General features: G+C 53.9%; 1 protein-coding gene across 4 annotated transcripts in view; it reads left to right on the forward strand.

Annotated features, from left to right (window-relative positions):
* Positions 1-16284, forward strand: part of PBX4 (PBX homeobox 4) — a 42041-nt gene extending 25757 nt beyond the window's left edge. For all 4 annotated transcript variants that reach the window (XM_082705963.1, XM_082705960.1, XM_082705961.1 and 1 more), the window contains exons 3-8: positions 9473-9720; positions 9993-10183; positions 10637-10772; positions 13202-13358; positions 13564-13670; positions 15924-16284. In XM_082705963.1, the coding sequence (XP_082562089.1) occupies positions 9473-9720; positions 9993-10183; positions 10637-10772; positions 13202-13358; positions 13564-13670; positions 15924-16016 (932 nt within the window). In that variant the 3' untranslated portion in view covers positions 16017-16284. The remainder of the gene's footprint in view (positions 1-9472; positions 9721-9992; positions 10184-10636; positions 10773-13201; positions 13359-13563; positions 13671-15923) is intronic.
* Positions 16285-22614: the final 6330 nt, after the last annotated feature.

Here is a 22614-nt window from a genome sequence, read left to right on the forward strand (position 1 = left end):
AGTCCCTGCGCCACTCCAGTGATACGGGGACATCCTTTAGCCTTTGACTTGGTCACATCTCCTGTCCTGACCTTGCCCGTCTGCCTTCCCAGGCTCCTGGTCTCATCCTTTCCATCAGCACTTGAGGACACAGCCGAGGAGAGGCCTCCTGGCCAGTGTCTTGGCTTGCAGCAGCGCTTCTAAAGGGTCCTCGGTGTGTCCTGAGTGTGCCGTGCAGTCTGGGGAGATGCTTGTTGTCAGGTTAAGAAGGGTTCTTTCTACTCGTGGTCTGCTAAGAGTTGTTTTGTTTTGCTTTTTTAAGATTTTGTTTTCATGGGACACCTGGGTGGCTCAGTCCTTGAGCATCTGCCTTTGGCTCGGGTAATGATCCCAGGGTCCTGGGATTGAGCCCCGCATTGGGCTCTCTGCTCAGTGAAGAGCTTGGTTCCTCCTCTCTGCTTGCCTCTCTGCCTACTTGTAATCTCTCTCTCTGGCAAATGAATAAATAAAATTAAAAAAATAATAATAATAAAGGATTTTATTTTTATTTTATTTTTTTTTAAAGGATTTTATTTATTTATTTGAGATAGAGCAAGAGTGAGTGAGCACAAGCAGGGGGAGCATCAGGCAGAGGGAGAAGCAGGCTCTCCACTGAGCAGGGAGCTGGACATGGGCCTCGATCCCAGGACTCTGGGACCGTGACCTGAGCCAAAGCCAGCCACTTAACTGACTGAGCCCCCCAGGCACCCTTAGTGGGTATTGTTCTAATTAATTTTTCTTTCCTTTTTTTAATCTTTTGAATTGCAGTTTTTCTCCTTGAGGTTACTGTCATGTCTTGCATGGACAGATACTCATTTACACTGATGATTTACACTGACACAGTTTGAAAGCACCTGTATGCAGAAGTAAATCCTCTGGGCTATGATTCATATATTTATGTACGTACATGTACACAGATGCCACTGGCTCCAATTTGCTGGTCATTTAGTTAGACAACTAATTAGTCGTACGTCTCTGGATGAATGAGGCTAGGTTGTGATTTCCTTTTGAGCTCCCATCTTGCGGTCTCTGAATGGTGTGGCTTTTCCTGGGTCTCTTCTCTGTAGCAGTTTGTTGAAGAAAGGGCCTCTGTCTTCCTTGAGAGTTTGGTAGCCCTAAAATGGCCTGGTAGCCTTTGGGAGAAATTTCTTAGCAGAAATTCTTGTTTCTAGAACATGATTCTGTGAGGCCAAGCATGTTCCAAGGAGCTGGGGTGATGACAGCAAACTTCATAGTGATGTCTTTAGTGAGCAGGCTAGTTTCACACAACGATAATGGAGACAGACCTGCAGCTTCAGGGCCATGGGTAGAAGTCGGCCTCTACCTGCCTGATGGCACATCTTCTCTTCCTTGCTGGGAGAGTCTCAGAGGCAGGAATGGCTTGGTACTCCAGGCCAGAGAGAAGCTATGTTGGAGTTGAGTGGGTGAGGGGAGCAAGCAGCAGTGGAGGATGCCAGAGAGCTTCTCAGGGCCAAGTTCTGAAGGACATGGAGCACTTGGGTTCTCTTGGGAGAGTCAGGCCACCTCCCATTCTTGCCTCTCACCATCCTTCAGTGTTTCCCTGGGCCTCCTGCTGGTCCTCCCACTGTCCTGGTCTCCCTCACCTCCACGCCACCGCCTCACACTGCCCAGCCCCCTCTTGCATATACAGGTGCCCCTTCTTCCATCAGGCCTCTCCCAACCTGTCTGTCATCTCCTTTGCCATGCAGGGCCCCCCAGGAACTCAGAAACCCCATTCCTGTTCCTGTTGCCTTGGTTGAAGTGTTCTTTCCCAGACCAGGGAACCTGGTCATCCTCCTCTGCGAAGGCTTGCTTGAACTCCTTTGCTCCCCAAATCCAGCACAGCACCCATAGTCTGTGTTCTTGACACATTTGCCATGTCCCTGGGGTGGTGTTCTCAGAGTTAGAGGGGCCTGCCTCCCCAGTACGTGGATCTTCCCGTGGGAATGGATCACTCTTCTCTAAAACGTGTCCTGCTCCTCATTTAGTGTCTCCACATCTCCTTGATGGGAGCTCATGGAGTGGGCCTTTCTACTGTACCCAGGACTTTCCCTCAGTTTCTTATCTCCAGGACCCAAGAATCTTCCACAGGGTCTTTCCAGGTGACAGCACCACCTCTACCCTGACACTAAAGACAATAATGACGCACAGAGACACAGGAATCCTGCAAACATGGGGAAGGAAATAGGTTTGCTCCCCGAGAGGGTCACTTCTGGACTGTTCTTATGGAACTCCAGAGCTTGGATCTGAGACTCGAGCATCCCAGGGACGAGCCAGAGCTTCTGGCAGTGACCCAGGCTCAGTCTGCTCTGGCCTTGAGGAGGGTTTGGCTCACCACCATCCAAGATGAAGTTCTGGGAAAAGGAAAGGGAAAATAAAGCAGACATACAAAACAATAAGCCCAAAGTCTCATTAGATTCAACAGACAAAATTACTCCATCACGTTGGTATAAAAGTTTCTACGTGTGTCTGTGTTGGCTTCTCCGTGGACAGGTGACAAACCAGATGTCGCGTTCTAAGGAGTCCTGATCTAGATTGGAACTGAACTAAACAAGCTAAAATCCTTTGTACTGCACCCACAGAAGAAGGGAGAAGGATCAAGAGGGGGCGCCAAGGAAAGGGCATTTGAAGGCAGTGATACAGCAGTGTTGGCCTACCTGGTCCTGCACACATACAGGCTCTTCCTCAGGTGCAAAGTAGGCTCCATGACATGCCCATCCTGGAGCCGGGATCGTTAGACCACAGTGTTAGGAACAGAACCCACCTGCTCATTTGTTTACTCTTGTCTGGGGCTGTTTTGGTGCTACAACAGTGACTGGGCAGTGGTGACAAGAGACCTCAGGGCCCCCAAAGCCCAAAAGAGTTACTCTCCAGCACTTTATAGTTTATGGATCCTGGTGGGAGGGACTCTGCCTCCAGAGCCAGGACCAGGAAAGTGGGTGAGGGAAGGCTGTTCCAGAAGGGCGGGGCTGGCAGGGGTTTTCCGAGCTGTGGGAGGGAAGAACTGTAATGGGCTCCAGGTGAGGATGCTGGGGGCATTGCTGGGGCCCCCAGCCTGGGGCTTGATGGGGTGTTCACAGCAGCAGCTCCCGTCCCCAGGCATTAAGGCTCAGAAACTGCCCCTTACCACCACCAACTGCCACTGACCCAGTCTGGATCAGTCCAGTTTCCATGACAATTGTGGGAAGGTGCCGATCTCTGATCTCTACAGCTAGAGCCAGCCCGGGGAGTGCGTAGTTTACTGGCTCCCCAAGTGAGTGTGGAGTTAGTTTGGGAAACCACTGGCCTATCAGGCGAAATTATCCTGATTAAGAAAAGACTCCTGGGTCCCGTGTATACACTCCATTGGTGTCCATCCTCAGGGAAGGATGTGGGGGAGACCTAAGAGATGGGAGCAACAGAAAGAGCAAACACAAGCCATTGAGACCTTCCCTATAGCTAGAGTTGTTTGGGTTGTTGTTTTTTTTTTTTTTTTTTTCCTTAAATAATTGGGTCCAGGTACAGAAGGTTATTTACCACCTGCCACTCCTTTCCATGTTCTCCAGCAGCAGAGGCTTTGTGTGAGGGAGGAAACACTCTCACAAAAGATGGCACTGGTTGCTGGGATGAACCAGAATTGCTTGTTAAATTCCCTTATTACCTTTGCTTCTTTGACTGCAAGAGAAGTTGGGGCCAGGGGAGCTGAACTCAAGCCTGAGAATGAGGACGGGAGCGCTAACCTCAGCACAGGTCTCAGTGACCGCACTGGGTCACCCCAGAGGCGCTGTTCCTGCCAAGCTGTAGTGTCAGGAGACCACCCCAGTACCCGCTGCTTCCTGGGGGCAGCAGCAACCACTTGTCACCCCAGTGCCCCCGCTTAGGCCCAGCACTTAGCCCTTAGCAAGGAATCAAAAAGCATCACAAGGTTTCTGGAAGCAGGAAGTCCCCAAGCTTTTCTTCCTAATAATGATCCTCACCCATGACCGCAGAGACACTGGTACTGCCACTTCAGACCGGTGCTGGGGGCAGATGGATATGGGAGGTGGTATGACCGCATGAGGGTGACTCTGGGTGCTCAGCATGTTCTCAAGACTCTGGGTCTCTAGACCCCTAACCTGGAGGTCCCAGCAGCAGGCTTGGACTTTCTGTTGTCAGAAAGCAGTTTGGGGGGTGCCTGTCAGTTGGGTTCAGTGTGTCCTTCCATTCTGGGTTGTCTCAGCTTCATCCATCCGGGCAGCGTGTGCTGGAGACCTCACTGTGTGGGTGAGGGGGGCAGGCTTCTGAGGGTCTAGGGCCCTGCCCATTGAGGCCAGCAGGGAGGAAGGGAGGTCAGTGTTTTGCTAAGTCCTGCACCCTGGTGGTCTCCTGACACTACAGCTTGGCAGGAACAGTGCCTCTGGGGCGACCCAGTGCGGTCACTGCACCATCCCATCCCGTCAGGCGCTCAGGGCACCTCCGTTCTCAGGTAGGAGCTGCAGCCCGCAGAGTGACACATTCACAGCCACGTGGTCAGGCCGGTTAGGGGCATCTGAGGTCTCTGCGGCTCAACTCATGGATTGGACTTCCTCCCATGTGAGTGTGGGCCCCAGAGACGGCTCTGCCCAGCCTCCCACCTGCACACGGGATGAAGCTGGAACATGGTCTTACTGCCAAGCAAGAGCACTCTTGAATGGGCGAAAGGATAGGCAAGCAGGATGGGGGGAGTCAGCGTGAAGGAGGCTTCCCCTCTGAGCCTTCCCTCGCCCCCAGTAGCCATGTCTTCGTTCTGTTAAGGAGAGAAAAATAAAAGCAACAATCATGTTCCCGTCTTAATCTGCTTGGGGGTTCCTAAACAATAAACATTTATTTTCTTCTAGTTCTAAAGGCTAGAAGTCCAAGATCAAGGTGCCTGGTGATTTGGTTCCTAGTGAGAGCCACTTCCAGCCTTGCTGACAGCCACCTTCTTGCCTTGCCGTCACACCGAGCTTGGGGGAATGGGAAGGCTCTCTTCCTCTCCTTGGAAGGCCACAGTCCCAGGATGAGGGCCCCAGCCTGACAAGCTCGTTCTGTCTTAATCACCTCCTCCCGACTTGTCTCCAGATACAGTCACATTGGAGTTAGGGCTGCAGTGGGTGAACTAGGGGGACACAGTTCAGTCCCTGAGAGTTCCATATTATCTCTTTGAAAAACAAACGTAATGTGTTGATATTCACAATTTCCTTTCATTGTTTGATTCACCAGGCTTTTTATCACTTTCAGTAAGCTGGGAACAGAAGGAACTCTGGCAGTTGGCCCGGGGTGTGGGTGGGGGGGTGCTTTATTTGAGATCCTACCTCCTCCTCTAAGTGCCTCGAGCAGACAGTGTCCCTGAGCTGAGCTCCTGGTCCCCAAGGCCTCCCAGTCACCACTTGAGGGCCCCTGAAGGTGCCGAGGAGCACATCTGAGATGCTCTGGAACAGCCTACCGGAAATGAGCTTGTTGTAATTGGCGGTAATGAGTATCTAATGACCATAATTGGGCCAGTTACAGTGCCTGGGAGGACAGGGGCTTGGTGCTGAGGGAGGAGACTGAGCTGTGCTGCAGGGCGTTGGCGGAGGGTAAAGCGCACTTTGCAAGCAGGTCAAGTGACATCCAGACGTGTGCTCTTTGCAGCCATGTCCCCAGCTATAACTGGTGGGGACCAAAGCATGGGGTCACTTTTTTTTTTTTTTTTAAGTTTTGCTTTTACTCATGTATATACATTTGCAAAAATGCCTAGTCGTAAAGTAGGAAAGCTTGTAGGGCGTGATTGCTTTTCATAACAGCTCCCCAAGGCCTTTGCCTGGCTAACACCACAGGGCCCGGGGTACGACAGGCATATTGTCTCCTTATTTGTGGACATCTGCATGGTTTCATATTTTTGGTTTTTGTGTTTTGAAGTGAAATGGAAGTTTATGAAGTGAAGGCAAGAACAGAAAGGAAGAGGAAAAAAGCTCTCTAGAGTGAGAGGGGTCCCAAGGGGGTTGCCTTCAGTTTTTCAAAATCAGTACAGGTAGTGTGCATCCTGTAAATATGGCCTCTGTCGGCGTCATTGTTCCTGTAGGGCAGATTCTCAGAACAATAATTTGGATATCAAAGGATATGTACTTTTTCATGGTTAATCAGCATTTCAAAACTCACCTCCAAGATAGGCTGCACCAGTACATGCCTGTAGACATTGATGAGGAAAGGCTTGGGTATTCTCTGTGATTTGAGAATTTTCATTTGTGAAAGGCAAGTCCCGTGGTTGTTTTTTGTTTGTTTGTTTGGTGTATTTCTAAAAATCTTCAGCGCTGGGCGTTATACTCTGCTCATGATAGGCTCCTAGATGCCTGCTCTTAGATAAAAAAACACAAGACTGCCCCATGCCCTGCAGCAGCCCAGAGTTATGCACACACACAGGTGGCACACACAGACACACTTACCCTCGTGTGCACCCACACCTCTGCGTGTACACACATGCCTTCGCTGAGCCCCGTGTTCCAACCCTCACCATTCCTTTCCCTAATTCAACTGAAGCCATGATGGAAGGTGAGGCGGTAACCTCTCTGCCCCTGGACATCAGAGCATGCTGGAGACCCTCTGGGAAGCAACTGGGTCGTGTGTGCCGCTCTTGGCCCGCTCCTGATCCTCCTCCTGGACCATAGGCACTCAGGGGACAGCTGCAGAATAAGCCTGATACAGGAGCAGAGTGTCTGCTGTGCTGTCAAAGGGCCATGTACACGGCCCAGCAGAGGGAAATTTCACGACAGTGAGTTTGGAAGGATGTCAGGCAAGTCCCTGAGTGCCAGGTGTCAGACTCTAGGCTTTAGCTGAGGGTGCCAGGAAGTTGTTGAAGTCTTTGAACAGGACTGGAATGATGCACACAGTGTTGGAAGGTAGTCAGCTTGCAGGTGTGCATGATGAATGGGGCAGAGAGGGATTTCCTCCAGGATCATGGAGGGCAGGGGAGGGGTGAGCTCAGCAGGACCCAGGAATGGCATTAAGGGAGAGGACGGATGGTGAATTGATTGAGGAGGTAGAATCAGTAGGATTTGAAAACAGAAGGACCTGAGCAGGAGGGCGTCCATTATCTACTCTGGGTGAAGAGAGATTAGGGGGGCCGGGGCCTGTACCAAGACCAGGTGGTGCAGGTTAACACGAGAGCCGACTTAGGGCCCATCCAGAAGCCCCCAGCCGCTTAGCTGAGCTGGCATATGCGAGGATGGGGACTATGTGCAGCCCTGGGAGCCCCATCCTGGTTGCGCACAGGAACTAAGATTCACTTCCCGTGTCTTTGAGGATCACATAAGGTTGTAAGAGATTGTGGGGAACTGATGGAGGATGACTCTCTCCCTCAGCTCTTTCAGAAAGTGCCTCCCTGTGACCCAGCAGGACTGAGTCTCCCCACACATGAGGAAAATCCCTACAAAGATAGCTTTTGAGATCCTTCAGTTTTCACAGGTAAATTTGTGACAGAAAGGCCAATCCTTTATGCAGGGAACAGGAAAGGGACAAGCAATACCTAAATATCTCTGCTAGGGCTCCACTTCTTTTTTATTTGTGCATTTAAGTCCATTAGTAGCCAAGACTATTAAAGGAGCCTGTTCCCAAGAAAACACTTCAAACTTTGTTTTTCTGAGAGGTCAGAACTAGATGGACATGATCACCTTCCCCATCCCCTGCCTCCCTCCCCTCAGGGTCACCCCTTTCCCCAGTGACTGTCCACCTATATCTTTCTCTATAGCCACAGACACTTCTGTCACTGATAAAGCAAACAAAATTCAGCTCCTGCAAGTCCGCCCTCAGACCTGAGCCTCGCTCTGCAGCCCCTGTAGCCGCCTTCCCCTCCCTGCACTGCCTGGCTCCCTGGTCCCCTGGAGCTTTCTAGTGACAGAAGTCACTAGAAGTCACTTTCTACTCCGACAGACCCTGCAGCTGCCTTTACAGAGGTTAACGGCAGTCTCCTAATGGCTAAGCCCACGCTTCACCCCTGTGACTCCTTCTGGTTCTTCTGGACCCACCTGATCATTCTTTCACTGTCTCCTTTGCCTGTCCCCTATACCTGCAGGCACAGGTGGCTACATACAGATGTCCCAAACACACCACATGCAGATGACACATGAATATCCGTCTCCCACCCAAACTGGTGCGTCCATCCCCATCTCCCAGTAAACAGCTACCTCGCATCTGTGATTGGCCCGGTCAGGGACTCCGGCTGTGTCAGGCCGGGGCAGCCTTTCCTGCCGCTCAGCCCACTGTGCTTGGGAGAATGTGGTGCCACCCATGGTGTTGCCCACTTGAACCTGGGAGTTGCCCCGGCCTCTTTCTGTCATACCCATATCCCGTGGTCAGGGATCCTGGGGACTCTCCCTCGGGCTGCCCTGCAGCCGCCCTGTGTCCCCCTGGACAGGGGCACTCTCCCCATTGCCGCCCCTGCCCCCAGCAGGTCCCCCCTCTCAGCCCAGCTGAGGCCCAGCCTCCCAAGTTTTAGGGCCAAATGTCCTGTTTCTCTTCTTTTTTTAAAAAGATTTTATTCATTTATTTGACACAGAGAGAAAGAAAGAGAGAGAGAGACAGAGAGAGAGAAAGAACACAAGCAGGGGGAATGGGAGAGGAAGAAGCAGGCTTCTGGCTGAGCAGAGAGCCCGATGCCATGCTGGATCCCAGGACCCTGAGATCATGACCTCAGCTAAAGGCAGCTGCTTAAAGACTGAGCCACCCAAGCGCCCCATCGTTTCTCTGTTTTAAATCTCTAAGTGGATTAGTTCATCTTTTCTGGTACTCTCTGGATCAAGCTTTTTCTTTCTGACTTTTTTTTTTTTTTTTTTAAGATTTTATTTATTTATTTATTTATTTATTAGAGAGAGAGAGAAAGAGAGCACGCGCATGGGAATAGGGAGGGTCAGGGGGAAAAACAGACTCCCCGCTCAGCAGGGAGCCCAATGTGGGGCTTCATCCTGGGACTCCGAGATCATGACCTGAACTAAAGGCAGACACTTAGCCGACTGAGCCTCCCAGGTGCCCCTCCTCTCTGACTTTATAGCAACAGGTTCCCCCTCCACGACATACATTGTCACAACAGATGCACAACAACACAGCCCTGCACAGACACCAGCTTGCCGTTCACCTTCATGTCCACACCTGTGCTTGTGTGAGCATCTGGAAATGTGCCCTCCCCTCCCTTCTGGATGCATGGTTTAGGGCTTCGGGTGCCACCCCAAACCTGCCCCGCCCAGCCCTCCCCTGGGTGCCCAGCTGTGGACTGTAAGTTCTGCCCACACGGCTACGCTGAACAGTGGCCTGTGTGTGCTCCCTGGACTGCCCTCCTGTGTGGCACCTGGACCACTGTCAAAGTAGGTAACTCAGTGTCTCTAAATGGATTAAAGGAAGCCTTTCTTTCCCCTCAGGGGTTCGGATATGATGCCAGCGCTAATAATCTGTTGTGGTTGTTCGCTCAGACAGCGGACACTGATTCGGTCCCATCTCTCCTCTCTAGTGTTAAGCATCCATGGTGTTCAGGAGGAAGGTCCCCCCAGTGCTCAGCTCATGAGGTTGGATAACATGCTGCTGGCCGAGGGTGTATCCAGGCCGGAGAGGCGAGGAAGAGGAGGATCGGCGGCAGCGGCGAGCACAGCAACACCAGGTGGCTGTCCAAATGACAATAGCCTTGAGCACTCTGACTACAGGGCCAAGCTGTCCCAGATCCGACAGATTTACCACTCTGAGCTAGAGAAATATGAACAGGTGATCTTTCTGCATGGAAGAGTTTCTGTCATGTGAACGCGCATTTGTCAAAGCAAAACGTGGACCGCTAACCACCTTTCTTTTGTGGCACAGACCAGGGAGTAGATGCACTTGGTCTCACGGCAGAGGTGGCCGATTTTGTTGGAAACCCTTTGCTTCTCAGTAGCCAGCCTGTGTGGGAGCTGCAAGGGGTGGCAGGTGGCTGGTCCTGCGTGGAGCCCCTAGCCAGCTTGCTGGGTAGTCATAGGCTGGCACATGTGTCCCCACCCCAGGCCTGCCGTGAGTTCACCACGCACGTCACCAACCTCCTCCAGGAGCAGAGCAGGATGAGGCCTGTCTTGCCCAAGGAGATTGAGCGCATGGTCGGTGTCATCCACGGCAAGTTCAATGCCATCCAGATGCAGCTGAAGCAGAGCACCTGTGAGGCTGTGATGACCCTGCGTTCACGGTTCCTCGATGCCAGGTCAGGCCCTACATGCTGCCCATGTCCCCAGGGTTGGCTCTTAAGAAGAACTGAATTGCAGCTGACTTGGGTTTAAGTTCTGGGGGTCTCCCAACTTGTCCCGGGGCTCTGGCTGTGGCCAGGGGTGCAGCCCTTATACAGCCTCTTGGAAGGTGATCAGAAGTGCTGACCTTGGGGTCCCTGGGTGGCTCAGTGGGTTCAGCATCTGCCTTTGGCTCAGGTCATGATCTCAGGCTCCTGGGATCAAGCGCCACATTGCTCATCGGGAAGTCTGCTTCTCTCTCTCTCTCCCTCTGCCCCTCCCTGTGCTCATGTGCTCTCTCTCTCTCTCAAATAAATGAAATTTTAAAAAAAAGAAAGTCCTGACCTCTAGGAAATCACAACGGAGACACAGGGGCGTCCCTAGAGGCCAGGGTGTGCACTGGCTAAGGCTGAGCAGATGGGTCTTTGCAGGCGCAAGCGGAGGAACTTCAGCAAGCAGGCCACGGAAGTGCTGAATGAGTATTTTTACTCCCATCTGAGCAACCCTTACCCCAGTGAAGAAGCCAAAGAAGAGCTGGCCAGGAAGGGCGGCATCACAGTCTCCCAGGTGATGGGCCTCCCTGCACCTAGGAGGGGGAGAAGGTCATGTCTGGTGAGGACACCCAGGGAAGCTCATTAATCGTGCAGAGCATGCGGGCAGAGTGCGAGGTCCCTGAGGGCGGCACCAGTGGAGTGGAGAGTGTGGCCCTTGGGACCCAGTACCACGCTTGTGTCACAAGGATGTCGTGCTGTGTGGAAGGGAGCTGAGCGTGTGTCAGCGCAGGAGAGGAAGAACAACTTGGAGCAAAACGAGGACTTCACATGATAGCCCAGCTCTCAAACTGGAGGGCCAGTTCCGCTGTGCTGGGAGAAGTTAGGGTGCATGCGTGCTGGGTTCTTTCTCCGGCAGTCCAGACACGTGGCCAGGGTGGTGCGATACCGGGCTACATCTGGCTCCATGTGGGGAGCGGGGGTACAGACTGGAGATAAGACCTGGACAGCCTTGAGAGGCCCTGGTGGTCTGGCCCTGGAGCCAAGCGAGGGGAAGCTGAGGGGAAAACCCAAAAAACATCTCAGAAGGTTTTAAAGTGGGAATGGCGAGTACAGGCAGCTCAGGAGGCAGGATCAGGGCATACCCCAACCCCCCTCTCCTGCCCACCCCCCACGTCTGGTCTGGTGGGGGCTGACTGTGTGAATGATAGCTCACTGATCATCACCACGCTGTGCGCTTGAGGGCGCTGAGTTTTCAGCCCAGTTTGGCGACCTCCAGAGCCTGTGCCCTTAGCCAGAACTCTCTGTCCTGGCCCCGGCCAAGTCCAGCTGCAATTTCATAATAGGAGGCCTGCAGGGGCGCCCAGGCAGCAGGACCTCGCCGGTGTCCCAGTCACATTTGACTTCCTTCACCCTGGCACTGCTCTGGCATTCTTGGCACCAAGGCCGGCGCACCTCTGGGGCTTCAAGACCCCCAAGAAGCATGAGGCGCGGCAGCTTGATTGCCACCTTGTGCAGCTGTCTGAAGAGCAGCCTGATTCGGTTCAGGCTCCAGCACCTCTGGAAAGCAGATGGGTGTTGGGTCCAGACTTCATCCGAGGAGAAGGTCAGTTGCCAACAAATCTGAGAGGATATCTGAGAGCCCAGGCGATGCCCGTACCTGCTTGAGGTGCTGTATTGGGGTGCTCCCCATGGAGACGGCAGATGCTGGCCCAGGACCAGCTCCCCTCAATCCCCCAGGCCCCCGATCTGCCCAGAACAGGGCCTGCCTTCTCACCTTGCCCACACAGGCGGCTTGCTCTCTGCCCCCCCGAAAATGCCAGTTGAGTTAACATGGAAAACGGCCTGCTGCCGTTCCTCTGCAAACTCAGTTCCACAAAGACGTTCCAGCACATTTCTTGTAGGTGGACGGAACCAAGTGCTGCTCTGGCTACCCCGGGGGCAGGCGGGGGCGGAGACACAGTGAAGGGCAGGGAGTGTGCACAGGACTTTTCCCTTTCATGGCTAACACGGAGAGGATAACATGGAGTGCTTGGGTAGGGACATTAAAGAAATACATTTTTAAAAGAGAAAAGGTTATTGAAACCCTGCCACTGTTGATTTCTGTTCATTAAACCACACATACTTCACTGAAGGGCCCCAGGCCTTACTTTGGGGTATCTAAGTGTTTCCAGTCATGCTGGTCTTCACAGAAAGGTGCTGGCCCAGAGGCTCACTGATTCTGCCCCCGGGGGAATGTTCATTGTCACAACCCTCGGGTAGGGGGGTTGCTGCTGGCATCTGGTGGGTAGAGGCCAGGGGTGCTGCTCAGCACCCCACAGTGCTCAGGACAGCCCCACGGCAGAGAATGTCCCCGGGGAGGAGTCCTGGCCTGGTCCCGGTGCAGGTTTGGAGTCAGCTAGGTTCGGCCTGCTCGGCCCTGGGGCTCCTGCACCTGCAGAGCCCACTGGCTTGTAGGATGCCTGTGACCGTGGCTGTCCCCAGCTGCTGCGACGACTGGATGGGTCTCATCTCAGCGCTCAGTTCCTCCCCACTGCCGTGTCGGTTAGCCATCCTCTGAGAAGTTGTGGATCCAACGGGGTCTTTCCTTAGACTGAATTCCCAGGAATGGGGTTGGGTGGCTCCCTGGCTCTCACTTTCCCCAAAGAACAATCCAGAATTCAGTCTGTTCCTGGCCCTGCAGGGAGTGGATGCTCGGCTCTCCATGTGTCAGACGTGCTGTTTCCTTCCAGCTCCTTCCCAACCCCATTCCAGCAGCACCTGGTGGGACAGGCCAGCTCAGGGTGACCTCCCTCCACTGTAGCCATTTCCCTGGGCCCCTGGTTCAGTTCGCACCAGCTTCTTGGTCCCAGCCCCTCACCCGGCCCTGAGGCTGCATGTTGCCACCTCAGAGACATTCCTCCTGGCCGTGGGAGCATGGGCACCTCAGAGAGAACCCACCATATGTTCACGTTTTCTCATACTGGTTCAGCTTTTCCAGCGACGTCTTTCTTTCTGTGTCCATAGGTCTCCAACTGGTTCGGCAACAAAAGAATCCGATATAAAAAGAATATGGGGAAGTTTCAAGAAGAGGCTACCATTTATACGACTAAAATGGCAGTCGACACCACCAAAGTCGGGGGTCTGGGGAGCCAGGCTAGCTGCCCATCAACACCCAGCTCGGGTGAGTGAGGACCAGCCCAAGGACTGTCCTTTGTGGATGGTCACGCCCACTGAGCTGCACAGGAAGGGGCTGGGGGAGACCTTCTCTCTGGAGCTGAGGCCAATGGGAGCCACATTCCTGGCTGACAGGCTGGTAGATCCCACCTGAGGAGCCTCTGTAACTTTTGGGCTGGAACACTTGTCCTGACACCTCACATCCCTTCTAGGTTCCTCTGGTCCCTTCCCGCTGACCAGTGCTGGGGATGCACTTATCACCCTGCAGACCCTGACCTCTCTCCGCCCCGCCCCTGCGGGAGGCGGCTTACAGTCCCAGGTGAGTCTCGGCACAATCCGAGGATGCCCTTGGGGTCCATGACTCAGTGTTGGGGCAGAGATGCAAAGCCCAGATGGGTGGTGGGTCCTGGGAACGGGCCATCTTGCCAGCCAACTCTCAGCGTCCATAAGGCTCCCTCAGAGGTCCCAGCAATGAGGAAAGGCCCACTGGGTGCTTGGTCCCTTGTCCTGATGACATCAGGTTGGCAGAACAGCCTCAGGGGCACGGTTCTGTTGCGCCCACTTTGCAAAGACCTGTGCCCTTCACTTCCAATCCCAGGACTCAGAAACTCTCAAGTGGTGCGCACGAGGCAAGGGCTGTTGCTTGTGGCTGTTGGGAACGAGCCCTCCCTCCCAGTGGGCATCTCTCTGTACCCTGGGGTGTGGAAGGGGACAGGCATCCGAGGCCCTAGCCATTGGAACGCGGAGCCCTACTAGGCTCATACTCTCTACCACGTCAGTGCCTTGGCCTTGCCAGCCTTCCCAGCATCCCGCTGGCTGTCGCCAGGGCTTCTGAAGAGGCCGCACAGGCACAGCTGTGATGTGTCCGTGCGGGTGCATGGCTGTGTGGCATCTGGCCAGGCCTTAGCATACCTTTCCCTTCACATGAGTGTACCCTCCAGTGTCAGCTGACCCCCCACTGATTTACCTGCAGCCCCTGGTTGATGCAGGGAATGGACACCCCCTGGTGCCATTTGGCCTGGTGCAGGGGAGAACTGTCCCATCACCATGGTAACCCCACAGCCCACCATGAGCCCCTGGGGGGAGCAGGGAGCTCTGGCACCACCAGGGCGCCCAGCCTCATCTTGCTCTGTGCTTTCCTGGGGCTCCGTGCCTCGGGTGTGATGCAGGGTCCTGTCCATCCCACAGAGTAAGTGGGAATGTCCTTGTTCTGGTGTGGACACCCCGCCGGTTCTGGAGGGGCACAGATGCTCTTTCAAGAGAGCCGAGGGCTCTCTGCTCAGCAGGGAGCCTGCTTCCTTCTCTCTCTCTCTCTCTCTGCCTGCCTCTCAGTGTACTTGTAATTTCTCTCTGTCAAATAAATAAATAAAATCTTAAAAAAAAAAAAAAAAAAAAAAGAGAGAGCCGAACCCGAGGGGTAAAGCTGCCCAGCCAGAAGCTATTGCCTCCAGCCTGTGACCTGAGGAACATCTGGGCTGCCCTTTGGCTGGGCACTAGCCTGTTAGCCCTCAGTCCTGCGGGTGTACCCCTCTCTTCACCACTCATGGCCTCTTCCCGGAACGTAGCACTGTGGGTGTCCATGAGGGCAGGACGTCCCCCTGAGGCCAGTGTGCATCCCAGCTGCTCCCAGATGTCATGGGATGAGGCAGCTCCCTCAGGAAGCCAGCAGTCTGTCCATCCGTTCACCTGACATTGGCATCTAAAGCACCCATGCCGTGACCGCGCAAGGGGACACGTGGCGAGGAGAGAGCTTAGGCGGGAGGGCCGAAGGGCAGGGTCTTGGCCTGGTGGGGTCAGATGAGGTAGAGGGCACCAGCCGGAGGGCTCAGCCTGTTAAGGGAAAATGCTAGAGAGAGGAAGGGGAGGAGGAACTCATGTGGTCGCCTGCTGACTCAGGAGAGACCGAGTGAGCCCTCAGGGTCACTTGGAAGGTGTGACATCTGCACACCTGGGAGCATTTGGCTCCGGTGGAAGCCACCCCCACTGGAGTGAGTATTGGGAAGAAGAGTGGCCCTGCCCTCATGGGCTGCAAACAGGCCTCTCCATGGAGCAGACTGCCTGCGGAGAGCCCTTTTCAGTGGTGTTTTCCATTGCGGCGGGGGGGGGCATGTCCTGTGGACAGACATCCCAAGGCCAGGTGTACCCGCTCCTGTCCCTGCACTGCAGACAGAGCCCCGTGCCGGGGTGGCTGCTACCCTTCAGGCTGCCCAGCCAGACCAGTGTCCGGCTGGGTTCCTCTGCCCTTCCGGCTCACTGCCTCTGGCCTCTATGGCTCAGGGACAGTCAGCGGCTCCAGGCCAGGTTGGGTTTGTTTCCCCTCAGAACATGTGGAAGCCTCGGCTGTGCCACAGTGCCAAATCAGTCCTTGACCGAAGCCCCGGCGGGTGTGGAGGCCCCTTCCCGCTGGGGAAGCACGTCCACCTCAGGGCTCAGGTGGCAAGGCCAACTGTGACCCAGCAGGGCCCCTCAGTCCCTCTGCTGGCTCCTGCTTCCTCTTCTGGGTTCTTCTCGGGGGTGTGGGGGCGGGACGGGCCATCTGTGGCCTTCTGATGCTCAGTCTCTGTCTTTCCAGGCCCGGGGTGGCTGGCAGGGAGCCGTCCCCCCAGCGTCCACCACTTCGCCTGCTGGAGACCTCAGCAGCGTCAACTCAGATGCATCTAATTAAGTTTTGGGGACCGGGTGGCCGGCCGTGGTTCACGAGCACTCGAGTCTTTACTGCCCGTGCCGCTGATTACCTCAAAAACCCAGAACTGCAGCAGGCGACGGGCGCCATCCTTTGCTTGCCGCCTGGGATCTGAAATGGGCTGAGATGCTGCTCATTTTCTCAATTCACTTTGGTTTTTTAATAGTAATTTTATGCTAAGACTGTGAATTGTTTCTTCTAGGACTTGTCACAAATTCTCTCATTAAAATTTCGGACTTATTTTCACGTCGATATTGTTCACCCCAGATTTGTTCCGAGCGGCGCGGTGTTGGTGTCGTGGTTCTGTCAGCTCCTGGGTCCCTCCGCACAGCGGCTCCCGAGACGCTGCCTTCCCCGCTCTCTTCTGTCATCTCATTCCGTATGCTCTCGATTTCCGTCTGCTGTGCACTCCGAACTTTGCTGGGGATTGGGTTTGTACTTTTGCCTGTTAATATAAGTTCTACCATTCTCCGTTGACATCCTGGCCAGGATTTTCTTCCAGTGAGGGAAGCACCAAGGCAGGAGGCCCTCGGCCTCGGCGCTGAACATTTAGCTGGTTCCCATTTTGCGGCTGCGCGCCCACAACACCACTCGGCTCGGTGTCTCTGCCCCTGGCTGGGTCCGCTCCGGTGCCAGCTGGGGACCAGCCCTGCGCTGCCTGCTGTGGGCATTCCCCCTCACAAAGCTTGACTGGGGTTTTCTATCATTTGTGGCTAGAAGGTGGCAGCTGACGCCCTCCCCTGCCCGAGGTGCTGGTGTTCAGGTCCAGCTCGCCTGCCTCCTGGCTCCCTGCAGCCCCACTGACAGACCAGGGCCCTGCTCCAGTGAAATTACATTCCAGAGAGAAAGAGAGAATAAACATGACTAGAAGTCTGCGGGTGGGCTCAGGGTCAGTCTCTAGGAGAAGGGGCCTTTTTCCCTTTTCTTTTTTTTCCTCCTTTTCTCCTCTCTTCCTTTTTTTTCTTTCCTCTTCCCTCCCTCCCTTCATCTTTCTTTCTTTCTCTCTTTCTTTCTTCTTTCTTTCTTTCTTTCCTCCCTTCCTTCCTTCCTGAGAGGAAAAAGTGGATACGGGGCGCCTGGGTGGCTCAGTGGGTTAAGCTGCTGCCTTCTGCTCAGGTCATGATCTCAGGGTCCTGGGATCGAGTCCCGCTTCGGGCTTCCTGCTCAGCGGGGAGCCTGCTTCCCTCTCTCTGCCTGCCTCTCTGCCTACTGTGATTTTTCTCTGTCAAATAAATAAATAAAATCTTTAAAAAAAAAAAAAGTGGATACGGAGGGGCAGAGGGATAAGCAGACTCCCTGCTGAGCAGGAAGCCCAACTTGGCCTCAATCCCAGGACTCTGGGACCATGACCTAAGCCAAAGGCAGATGCTTAACCCACTGAGCCACCCAGGTGCCCCTCCCCTTTTTAAAAATTGTGGTAAAATATATGTAACATAATATTTGCCATTTTAGCCATTTTAAGTGAAGAATCCGGTGCCATGGATTACATTGGCAGTGTGTTTGTGAAATCCTCACCCCTCTCTAGTTCCAGAACGTTTCCTTCCCCACACTGGATACCCCATTCCTATGAGCAGTCCCTCCCCACCCCCTTCCCCCAGCCCTTGGCAAGCACCAGTATCCTTTCTGTGTCTCTGGACTTGCCTGTTCTGAATGTTTCCTATCAGTGGAATCATGCACTCTGTGGCGTTTTGTTGTGGCTGACTTCTCTCGCCGTCATGTTTGCGAGGTTCATCACATTGTGGCGTGTGTCAGGGCTTCATTGCGTTTTATGACAATAGCCCACCAGAGAAGGGAGCTCTGAGGCGAGATCTTAGGGGGGTGAGCCGGGGAGCGTGCAGAATGCAGGGCGGGGAGGCTGGGACTGCTCCAGGTGCCCACACAGGTGGGAGGGGTGAGAGGTGCCAGTCAGTACGGTGGGCACCTCGGGTACTCGGGGCCTCCCAGCTGTTGAGCAGAGATCCGACCTAAGGGGGGAGGTGGTCAGCGGGTCCAGTGGTCACGGTGGGGGTGGGGGGCAAATGCAGGCAGACACGTCTCACTTGCTGTTGAATGGGAGTGGGGTGGCCGGAGCCGCAGGGAGAAGAGGTAGGATGCCATGCAGGGAAGATGGCTCAGCTCTGGACCGTCAGGGTTGGGGTGTCTGCCACACAACTGGATGTATTAGTTGTGTTCCCCAGAGAGAAATGTGGGAGTCCTGAGAGGCCAGAATATTGGGCAAACACCAAGAGAGGGTGTCACGGAAGACAGAGGCTAGATTTCAGGAGCAGGAGCTCTGTTAGCAGGGAGAAGTGGCGGTAGGCGGAGCTGCGAGCGTTCAGTGGGGCGATGGGACTCCCCACGGCTTCCAGAGAGACTCAGACACGGAGTACGGAGCTCCGGTGCAGAGGAGATTCCCAGCAGATAGGAGCTCCGGTGCAGAGGAGATTCCCAGCAGATAGCCGGGGGCAGTGCCATGTGGGAGGGAATCCGGCGCAGCGAGCACGGGGGAGGTCTTGGCGGTGGGATACGTCTGGGCAACGGAGAGGTGGAGGGTGCCTGGGTAGAAGACAGCGAGACCCGGCGCTCCCGAGGGAAATAGACAAGCTGTGACTGGCACGTCCCCGACTTCGCGGCGGCCTTCCCGCGACTCGGCCTCCGCTCACGGACGCCCTCTAGTGGCCACCGTGAGAATTCGTGCTTCTCTGGGCCGCAGGCCTGGAGCTGGGTCTTCTGGGGGCGCTTTTTTTTTTTTTTTTTTTTGATTTTGTTTATTTGACACAGAGAGAAAGAGCACAAGTAGGCAGAGAAGGGGAGGGGAGCAGGCTCCCTTCTGAGCAGAGAGCCCGATGTGGGACTCGATCCCAGGACCCTGAGATCATGACCTGAGCCGAAGGCAGAGACTTAACCCACTGAGCCACCCAGATGCCCTTCTGGGGGATTTTTAATTTGAAGGAATACCTTAACTCAAATTCTGCACATAAAGTCGCAGTCTATTAACATTTCCTATTGCGCTATGCAAAAAACACCTAGGGGCGCCTGAGTGGTGCAGTCAGTTGAGCCTCCGACTGGGGTGTTCTCGGCTCAGGTCTTGATCTCAGGATCCTGAGATCGAACCTCGCATCAGGCTCCCTGCTCAGCACAAGGTTGGCTTGAGTTTCTCTCCCTCTGCCCCCCAGCTCATGCTCTCTTCAATCAATCAATCAATCTTTTTAAAATGTGGCCACACAACAATAATCGAGCCACAAATATTTTTTTTTAAAGATTTTATTTATTTGACAGAGAGAGATCACAAGCAGGCAGAGAGGCAGGCAGACAGAGAGGAGGAAGCAGGCTCCCTGCTGAGCAGAGAGCCCGATGCGGGGCTCGATCCCAGGACTCTGAGATCATGACCTGAGCCTAAGGCAGCGGCTTAACCCACTGAGCCACCCAGGCACCCCTCAAGCCACAAATCTTAAAAGAGTACAGAGGAAGCACTCTGTACCCCTGAACTGGCCATGCAAGGCCATGGGCGCTGATGGCGCCTCCATGCAACAGGTGGGGATGTTGGGGCCCAGAGGCTTCCTGACCTGACTCCGTGGGCCCCTGTCAGATACTGGCAGAGCCGGGCCTGTGATCCTGAAGGCAGTACCCCTGGGACTGCTCATCCAGCAGCTGCTCAAGAGGGCAATTTTCTAGAATATGAATATTAAAAATGCACACACCATTTTCCTCATCAATTTCTCTTCTAAGAATTTTCTACAGCTACATGTCTACAAGTATACAAATGTATGTATATGAGAAACACAAAATGAATGCATTCTTATGTCTTTTGTAACTGAAATATTGAAAATAATTGTCAGTTGAAGACTGTTTAAATCAATGAATGGTTCTCCAGTCATGCAGTGGAATACTATAAAACTGTTAAAAAGACAGGAGTGTCTTTTCCTCCCTGGTGCCTTAGTGTTAAGAGTAGGGAGAGTGGCTGTTTGTGTACATTTTTGAAATGGGGAGACTTTTATCCAAACTTGTGGAAGGAGACACAAGTCAGAGCTGTGGCCTCTAGGGAAGGAATCAGGGGACTGGGGGCTGGCACGGAAGGCAGTCTCTTGTTTCTCCTTATACCCTTGGGCAGTTTGCATTTTATTTTAAAGATTTATTTATTTGACGGAGAGAGACACAGGGAGAGAGGGAACACAAGTAGGGGGAGTAGGAGAAGGAGAGGCAGGCTTCCCACTGAGCAGGGAGCCCAATGCAGGGCTCAATCCCAGGACCCTGGGATCATGACCTGAGCCGAAGGCAGCTGCTGAACAACTGAGCCACCCCAGCAGTTTGCATTTTAAAAATTCCACGGGGGGGCGCCTGGGTGTCTCAGTGGGTTAAGGCCTCTGCCTTCGGCTCAGGTCATGATCTCAGGTCCTGGGATCGAGCCCCGAGTCAGGCTCTTGCTCAACAGGGAGCCTGCTTCCCTTTCTCTCTCTCTGCTTGCCTCTCTGCTTACTTGTGATCTCTCTGTCAAATAAATAAATAAAAATCTTTAAAAAAAAAATTCCATGGGAATGCAAGCTGGTGCAGCCACTCTGGAAAAAGTAGAGAGGTTCCTCAAAACGTTGAAAATAGAGTTATCCTATACCGAGCAATTGCACTACTGGGGGTTTATCCCAAAGATACAAATGTAGTGATCCAAAGGGGCTTGTGCACCCCAATGTTTATGGCAGCAATGTCCACAATAGCCAAACTATGGGAAGAGCCCAGATGTCCATCCACAGATGAATGGATAAAGAAGATGTGGTATATACCTACAACGGAATACTATGCAGCCATCAAAAAAGAAATCTTGCCATTTGCAATGATGTGGATGGAACTAGATGGTATTATGCTTAGTGAAATAAGTCAATCAGAGAAAGACAATTATCATATAATCTCCCTGATATGTGGAATTTGAGAAACAAAGCAGAGGATCACAGGGGAAGAGAGAGAAAAATGAAACAAGACGAACCAGAGAGGGAGACAAACCATAAGAGACTCAATCCCTGGAAACAACTGAAGTTTGCTGGGGGGGGGGGGGGGGTGGCTGGGGGATGGACACTGGGGAGGGCGTGTGTTGTGGTGAGCGCTGTGTATTATGTAAGACTGTTGAATCACAGACCTGTACCCTGAAACAAATAATACATTATATGTTAATTAAAAATTAAATTTAAAAAATACAAATTTCCAAAGAGGATGGTATAGAGACAGGAGTTGGAGCCCTTGAAACTCTGACCACTATTCTCAGCCAGTCCCGCTCGTTGTCCTCCCACCAACCTGGGGGCTTGGCGGTGCATGCATGATCAGGGGTTTTACCTAAGAGGGGACCCATACAGAGAGGGAAATGGAGGCCACAGCCAGGAGAGGAAGGAGATGAGGGTGGGGGTGGCAGAAGTCCCGCTGCTGTGTCCCATCATCTACCACCAGGGGTCGCCGTGGCCCGCAGACCCTGCAGAAGGCCCAGAGCTGGGGGCCTGGAGACCAGCCTCTCTCAAGGACATGAGACTCCCGCTCACCTTGGGGCTGTGCTGTCCAAGGGCGGATCCACGTAAAGGCGGGCTCAGCGCAAGGAACTATTACTGTGTTATTACTCAACTTGTCTCTTCTCGCAATGCGTGTCTGTGAAGCGGGAATAGAAAGCAGGGCTCCGTAGGAATCCTGAGGACACATCGGCGCAAAGCACTGAGGACGATGTCCACGTAAGAGGCGCTCTCGGAAGGTCTGGGCTATCTTGTCCGCATTTCATTAAAGGGGCCACTGAGACAGGAACACAGGAGGCCGCTGGTCTGACCAAGATCCGCCTGGCTGTGAGTGCCAGAATGAACTTGAGGGGGGACTCCTCCCATCTCTCGGCCCCTTCTCCATGGGGCCGCCAGAGGGCGATCTTACAACGTGAATCGGATCCAGGCCTATTTACTTACTCAGCCGAGTTTCCCTTCCCTCTCAGAATCCAATTCCCCCTCCATCTTATCCCCCCAGGCCCAACAAGGTCCATTTTTGACATTCTCTCTCCCTTCTCCAATCTCCTCACTACCCCTCCCAAAACGCCTTCCCACCGCAGGGCCTTTGCACTGAGCGCCTGCCTGAGCGCCCTCCTTTCTTTGTACTGAGCACCTGGCTAACTGCTCTCTGCTCCCTGAGACTTTCTTCTGCTCCCAGTCCACCCTCTCACAGCCGTTCTTCCCAGGCGGTGTGACCCCTCAGAGTCTCTGACTCCCTACTGACTCCTCCTCAGGGGAGCCAGCATCCTGGGGCTCCAGCCTAGTGAGGGGCCACTGAGGTGCTGGGGGCCTTGTCCTGCCTTGCACCTCATTCTCTTCCAGGGTAGAGATGGGACAATTCCAGCTGTTGCAGGGCCCCCTCAATTGCCCTGAAATCACGGGGAGGAGAGGAGACTTTGTGTCCCTAGAGACAAGGCTGCCCCTCTCTGGCCTCAACCTTATGACTGCCTGGTGGATGGGGAAGTCGTGGGAGGGCTGAGAGGTGAGGTGAGCTGGGTTCTGTGTGTAGGGAAGGTCTCTGACTTCAGGCACCCCATGTTGGTCCTGGGTCGAAGTTTCCCGCAGCTTCTGGTTCAATTTCTTGATCTCTCCTGGGC

Source organism: Mustela nivalis (assembly GCF_964662115.1).
Source record: "Mustela nivalis genome assembly, chromosome: 1".
Lineage (NCBI taxonomy): Eukaryota > Metazoa > Chordata > Mammalia > Carnivora > Mustelidae > Mustela > Mustela nivalis.